At 39.6% G+C, this 7,445-nt stretch overlaps 1 protein-coding gene and 1 pseudogene across 1 annotated transcript in view; one reads left to right on the forward strand and one right to left on the reverse strand.

Annotated features, from left to right (window-relative positions):
• Mcm8 (minichromosome maintenance 8 homologous recombination repair factor) overlaps nucleotides 1-5,057 on the forward strand; it is a 30,971-nt gene extending 25,914 nt beyond the window's left edge. Inside the window, exons 17-19 of the mRNA XM_031372000.1 lie at nucleotides 605-681; nucleotides 3,878-4,067; nucleotides 4,782-5,057. Of these exons, the coding sequence (XP_031227860.1) occupies nucleotides 605-681; nucleotides 3,878-4,067; nucleotides 4,782-4,874 (360 nt within the window). The 3' untranslated portion in view covers nucleotides 4,875-5,057. The remainder of the gene's footprint in view (nucleotides 1-604; nucleotides 682-3,877; nucleotides 4,068-4,781) is intronic.
• Nucleotides 5,058-6,615: 1,558 nt separating this feature from the next.
• Nucleotides 6,616-6,713, reverse strand: LOC116092687 (annotated as a pseudogene).
• Nucleotides 6,714-7,445: the final 732 nt, after the last annotated feature.

The following is a 7,445-nucleotide window of genomic DNA, read 5'->3' on the forward strand; positions in this document are numbered from 1 at the left end:
ACCAAGCAACTTTTATTTTTTTAAACAACACTGTAGATTTCTAAAGTGTCTTAAAAGTGGTGAGGTTACCTAGAATCCTGGGCTTCCAATTTGAGCATATGGCAATGTGGAGTCTGCCAAGTGTCTCGACTGATTATGTGACAGGTCTGTACACTCAGGCAGCCTTCTAAGAGCAGTACTGTGTGTCACATTACATGATGCTCCGAGTACTGCTTCAGTTAAAGTTAACTGCATCGGATGTTAAGGTTCTTTTGATCCTAAAATATGGTTGACTCCTCTGTTATTTTAGTTCAAATAAACTGACTTCCTGATAGTAAAAGGCAAGGGTAAATACATTTTCATAACTAAATCTCTTGAAATGAATACACTCAAGAATATTAGTAGGTAAAAGTAAATTTTGAGTTTTTAAGCTATTTGTGCACTTTTCTAATTTTTAATTTTTTGTTTTATTCTTTGAGAACTGCCTGCATGCATACAATGTATTTTAATGATAGTCAGTACCTAGCCCTCCTTATACAATGAATCTTTAAGCTTTGATACAAGCATCTGCACGAATGTTGAAAGTATTTGTCTTTAATTTTAAAATAGTTGTTTTCTTTCACAGGCACGGGCAAGGTTAGAATTGAGAGAGGAAGCAACTAAAGAAGATGCTGAAGATATAATTGAAATTATGAAGCATAGGTAAGATTAACACTAATGTTTTTATATGGGGGGAAGCAGTGCATCCACACGTGTGGTCGTCAGAGGACAACTTCTGGAAGTCAGTTCTTCCTCTGTGGGTCCCAGGGACTGAAATGATGTCAGTCCTGGCCAACTCCCTTACCTGCTCAGTCATTTTGCCGCCCCTTACTTAATTTTTGTAGGAATCTGTTCTTCCCCTTACTCTTTTTCTTTCTCACCTCCCTTCCCAATCCTCACTCCTTCCTCCTTCGCCCTCCTCTCTCTCTCTCTCTCTCTCTCTCTCTCTCTCTCTCTTTCTCTCTCTCTCTTTTTTTCTCTCCTTCCTTCCTTCCATTTGGTGTTTTTGCTAGGTACTGTTTCCTCAAAGGCAGGGCTATAGGTACGAGTTTGCTTCATGCCAGAATCAGGGTGCTTTGCTAGTTCTTCTCTGCTCCTGAATAACAGTTTTGTATAGTTGAAGAACAAGGGTTTTACAGTCCCAACTGGAGGCTGCCATGGCAGGATTTACCACAGGGGCCACAAGGTGGCTCAGTGCAGTAAAAGTACCTGGCATACAAATTGGATGATTTGATTCATGGAAACAAACTAAATGTGGAAGGAAAGAAATGACTCCACAAAGTTGCTCTCCGACTTCCACACTTATGTTGGGGCATGTGTACACACAATAATCGTGTTCTCCAGTGCTAGTGTAGTGCATATTAGTGGACACTACTGTCTACCAGATTTGACCCTGTTAAGTGAGACTGCATAGATCCTCCTCCTCTGACTCATACTATAAACTGAGGTCAGATCAGAAGTTACTAAGAAGCTTTAGGGACTAGCACTCACTGCTGTCCTAATCGTGGGGTGGAGCTGATGATCATTGTCTCCCTTCCCAGTAGGGAGACGTCACCTCACCTCACTTTGCTTACGCTCACCCTGCTTCTGGTGCATCTGTGGCTCCTTTCCTCTGCTCATGGGTAGAAGGGCACCCTGCTGCCCCCCAAAGCTTGAGCAGCATCTGCGGCTTGTTTTCCGACTTTGTAGGCAGTCTGTGAAAGGAGAACGTTTTCTTTAATTCAGTATGTCAGCAACAAGGGGAGAGAATAGTTTGATTCCAAGTGGCTAGTATTATCTGGCATTTTCAGAGATGGAGAGCCAGCTAAACACGTCACATTCAGATCTTACCATGCTTTCTCAGTCTACGAGAACGAGGACCTTGTCTCCTTTACCAATGTCTCTCATGGCCCAGAATCACAGCTGGCACATGGTATTAAATGTCCTTCATTGTTTGCCCTTTGCAGTTCCTGTCTCTTCTGCTGCACTGAAGTCACAATTACTGTGTTGTACAATACATTACATTTCTAACTGGGAATCAGAAGCCTGAGCAAGAAAAATCTAAGCCATGATATAGTTCATCTGAGTTAGCATAGTACATACTTGTGCAGTTTTTGAAAAGTACATGTTTTTATTTAGTGAATAGCTTGTTTACTAAGCCATGTTTGCAAACTTGAAACGATTGCAGAAAGAATAGTGCTACCTCCTGAGATTAGGGTGCTGAGCACTTTTTCACTTTGGGGAAGTATGTCAGGTATTTTACAATTTTTTTTTTCCAAGTGAAAACAAGGTAGCATGGATTGAAATCCCAGAAGTCAGTCATTAGTAGTGTAACATTTGGAAGTCATTCATCCTTACGTGCCAAAGCTGTCTTCATCTGTAAAACGGAATAATTATAATTCCTCAGGCATAGGGTTGCTGGGAGAATGCCTGTGGTAAATAAATATACTCACCATCTGTCAGTAACTTAAAGCATTTCTAGCAATAAAAGATTATTAATTTATTGCTTAATTCAGGTGGATTAAGCCTAAAAGTAGAAAATATATGCACTGTATCAGGAAATGGGTAGACCTCACTCTTCTGTCATGTGCTCCTGTCTTTATGCACATTTCTGTCTATACAGTTTCTCATTTATTCAAGGAACATTCATGACTATCAAGGTCATCTCTAAGGACTCCTTAAGGACAAGGCTAAAAGCTGTTCTGTTAATCGCCCTGCATGTCCTTGTGGGTGACCAATGTATATTTGATAATTCCTGAGTAAACACTTTGTCTGTTAAACTGCCTCTGGGATTTTATGTCCCATTATACAGATGTGGAATCAGCAGTAGAGCTGGATTACAGGGCGGGTAATTCTGTAATGGGTGTTGCAGACTCTAGCCAAAACTCACTGTCAATGCCTATTTCTCTTTCTTGGTGATTCTATAAAAATAGAGAGAACAGAAGAGAAATGGGGGTTAGTGTCTGGCTGTCACCACTCCAAGTCAGCATGAGCTGAGTTCAAGAGTGTTTATTTTTAAGATTTCTTTATGGGTATGGGTGTTTTGCCTGCACAGAGTCCATAATAGAAAATGGAATCCCATGGAGTTAGAGGTGCTTGTGTGCTGCCATGTGGGTGCTCTTAAACCCCAGTCCTCTGCAAGAGCAGTCTGGGAGCAAAACCATGGAGCCATTTCTCCAGCTCCCAGACTTTTAAACATCTTTTCTTTGCAGATGCTGTGGTAGGAAATAATAGCACACCTTTACCCAGTAAAACCTAAAATATTGTATTCACAAATTTTAGTTTTATAAATCAGAAAGGTTTTTGGTATTTATAGTACTGCTTTTCAACTCTATATTTTTACATTTCATATTTACAAATTTGTTTTGGTGATTTGAAATAGAACCTCTCCCTCCATATTCCTAAGTGGCCTAACACTTGTTAATGTATTTCAGGCTATCTTTAAACTCAAGGGAGTTCTTATGCTTTAATCTCCTGAGTACTGCAACTACAGGCATTTACTGCTACTTCTGGCAAAAGTTTTTGGTTGTGGTTTTATTCTTTTAAAAAATCAATAATTGTGTTCAAAGTATTTTTCTGTCAATCTATATCATAATGAATTTCCAAGTGGCTAAGTCTCACACCACTCTCAGACTTTTTGTTTTTTGTTTTGTTTTTTCAAGACAGGGTTTCTCTGTGTAGCCCTGGTTGTCCTGGAACTCACTCTGTAGACCAGCTGGCTCAGAAATCCACCTGCCTCTGCCTCCCAAGTGCTGGGATTAAAGGCGTGTGCCACCACTGCCTGGCCACTCCTAGACTTCTATTATGAATTAGCAACCCAGCCCAAAAATTTCTGTAGCCCTGCCATATGAGATAATCCTTTCTTCTCCATCTTCTCCAGCATGCTAGGAACTTACTCAGATGAATTTGGAAACCTGGACTTTGAGCGATCCCAGCATGGCTCTGGGATGAGCAACAGGTCAACAGCAAAAAGATTTATTTCTGCTCTGAACAGCATTGCTGAAAGAACTTATAACAACATATTTCAATTTCATCAACTTCGTCAGATTGCTAAAGAACTAAATATTCAGGTATGATGACCAAAATACTGTGGTTCTTATTAATAGAACAGAACCACTTGTTTTGTTTTGTTTTTTGAGCTGTTTTCTCTGTGTATAACCCTAGCTGTCCTGGAACTCTGTAAACCAGGCTGACCTTGAACTCAGAGATCTGTCTGCCTCTGCCTCTGCCTCTGCCTCTGCCTCTGCCTCTGCCTCTGCCTCTGCCTCTGCCTCTGCCTCTGCCTCTGCCTCTGCCTCCTAAGTCCTAGGACTAAAGGCAAGCATATCCATGCCCAGGAACAAAATCCCTTTTTAGCTTTAAGATTCTTTGTTATCTCTTCTCGAAGGTTTTGGCATTTTGGTTGAGGGACATTTTTTAGCAACACTTGGGCTCTGTCTATTCTGGAGCGTCCTGTGGCTACTCATTGTGATGGCTCTGATTTCTCATTTGGTGAATCCCTGCTGCTCCTACTTTGGAGTTGTAGTGGAAACCAGTGTAATTGCATTTTAAACATGGCAAGTAGTTTAGATGTAAGATCATGCGATTTTAAAAGCTAGTCTAAGTTGGGCTTTTTAGGACAAAGGGTTCTTTATCTAATGAAGTACCATAGGAAGCACACACTGGTTTTGTTTGTTTGTTTGCCCAGGAAGCTTGCTGGGCACGTGTCTGTTTAGAGAGTGATGTGAAAGTCATATTTGGCATATTACTGAATTCCCTGGCTGACTCTTAATGTTTGCTTTTAGGTTGCCGATTTTGAAAACTTCATTGGATCACTGAATGACCAGGGTTATCTCTTGAAGAAAGGCCCAAAGATTTACCAACTTCAGACTACGTGAAAGACTTTACTGCATCAGGGCTTCCTGTTTAAAATAGTTCAGAATCGTTTTGATTATAAAATTGAAAATAAAAGTTCTGAAAAATGACACAACTCCTATAACAGAAAAAAAGGCATATCCATAATTTATTCAGAAGAATAAGAGTAAATTGTTTTATCTAAATAAAACATTTATTTATCTAAATAACATTTTTATTATTATTTTATCTAATAATAGATAATTATTAGATATCTAAATAACATTTATTTTATCTAAATAACATAAGCATTATGATTTTGATTTATATTTTTATTAGTGCTTTTTAGTTTTGTATATCAGATGTTTATCAGGCATTCAGCTAATACATAAACAAAATTAGTATGTGTTCAGGTGAAATTTTATTTAAAACATTAAACCTTGAATCTCATAAATTGTTCAGATCACAAAAACTCTTCATTTGTTTTTAACTTTATGGTTATAGGCAGTGGGTCTGACTTGGCTTCTCATTTGAGAGTAGTGGAAATTTATTGACTTAATTAGAAATCTTTTCTGGGGATGGATAGATGGCTCAGCAGTTAGGAGCACTGAATGTTCTTCCAGAGGTCCTGAGTTCAATTCCCAGCAACCACATGGTGGCTCACAACCATCTGTAATGGGATCTGATGCCCTCTTCTGATGTCTCTGAAGAGAGTTAACCGTGTACTCATAAAATAAATAAATCTTAAAAGAAAAAAAAAGAAGTCTTTTCTGAGAAGTATTATTTACAGATTTATATGGCTGCTGATGATTTAAAAAAAGAAATCTTCCAGGGGTAGTTTGCCAAATAAAACTAGCCTACTGCCGTGGTGCTTAAGGCGTTCTGCCTCTGTGCCTCATGGATGCCATTCCTGTACCTGGACGAGTCTCTTCAGAAGGTAAAGTGATGGCTCGCCTGCACCAGAGCAGCAGCAAGAAGCACGCTTCATCATGCCTCCTCATGTTGCTGAGTTCAAAAGAGAAAGCACATACAAAAACGTGGGCTTGAAAAAGCTGGACTACATGCTGAGGAGTTTCCTGTGTTCTGCTTTAAGGAGGCAGGACCAATGAAATCAGAATTCATGATGTTTTTGTGAGTCTTCAAATGGAACTGGACCTCTAGCCAAAGCATTCTTTGTATATATGCCCAACAAGAACTTTAGCATTTAAGAGCCACTGATTGGAAATTAGTTGTATAACTTCCAGGAAACCAGTAGATGGAAAACTAAAAAAAACCAAATGGAGTTGGGGAGATGGCTCAGTTGGTAAAGCCTGAGTCAGAGCTTCTTATGAAGAGCCAAGGATGCTTCACTTGTAACCGTGACCCTGGGTAAGGGTACGAGAGAAGCAGTTTCCTGAAGCTCACTGAAGCCTGAACTGGTGAAGCCACTTCACAGACACAGCCCGTCTCCAAAAAGTGAGGTGAAGGCATTCAGCATCAGCCCCTACCCCCAACACCTATGCACATACAAAAAGCAGTGTGCATTGAGTAACCAAAATAAATACTAATATTTTACCATGACTATTTAACTGATAGTAAATCTAAAATGAAATGTGGGATAATATGCCATAGAATACCATAAAGATATTAAAGCCTGACTTGAAGGAACCAAGTGGTCGCTGTTATAAATATGATCAAAGTCAGTTGGCTAGATTAGCTGCAAGCAACTCCATCAGTTGACCCGTCTGTCCCATCAGTCTGTGATGCTTTGTCTTGTTAACTCAGATTTTCTTTTCTATTTTTTTTTTAAATATGGAATGCTTCACGAATTTGTGTGTCATCCTGTGTAGGGGCCACGCTAATCTTCTCTAATTTAAAAAAAAAAAAAAAATCACAGGCTGGCCTTAACTTCCCATATAGCCAAGTCCTCCACCTCCAGAGTTCTGGAATTACAGGCATGTGCTATCATACCTGGTGCTAGGGATTTGAACCCAGGGTTTCCTGTGTGCTAGATAAGAGCTCTATCAACTGAGCTACACCTCCAGCTGAATGTTTTCTTATAATCTGTATTTGTTTGATTTAGTGTCTGCTGTCACGGGCCTAAACTGATAGCTAAAGCTGTTTTCTTCTTCCTGACAGCCAGCATTTTTAACTCCAAAGAAATTACAAACCTTCAACCCAAACCCCATTTGTGTTTCATCTGCTCACTGCTTACCAGCATCTCCTCATAATGGGTCTGACGTCTCCTTTTTGTTTGTTTGTTTGTTTGTTTGTTTTTCGAGACAGGAATTTCTCTATGTAGCCCTGGCTGTCCTGGAACTCTGTAGACCAGGCTGGCTTCGAACTCAGAAATCCACCTGCCTCTGCCTCCCAAGTGCTGGAATTAAAGGCGTGCGCCACCACTGCCAGGTGGGTCTCTCTTTTTTTTTCCTTCCTTCTGCCCACTTCTCACCAGGATAATCCAAAGTTTGTGCCTATGTCTGAGAAATACATGAGTAGTTCTAATGGCAATTTAAAAATTAAAAAAAAAAAGTGCATTACATTGCTAACATAACATTCTTACTTTTTAATGTATATAGAATTTTTTAAAAATTATTTTTGTTTTTTGTTTTTGCAGACAGGGTTCTCTGTGCAGC

Source organism: Mastomys coucha, unplaced genomic scaffold (genome assembly GCF_008632895.1).
Source record: "Mastomys coucha isolate ucsf_1 unplaced genomic scaffold, UCSF_Mcou_1 pScaffold15, whole genome shotgun sequence".
Classification (NCBI taxonomy): domain Eukaryota; kingdom Metazoa; phylum Chordata; class Mammalia; order Rodentia; family Muridae; genus Mastomys; species Mastomys coucha.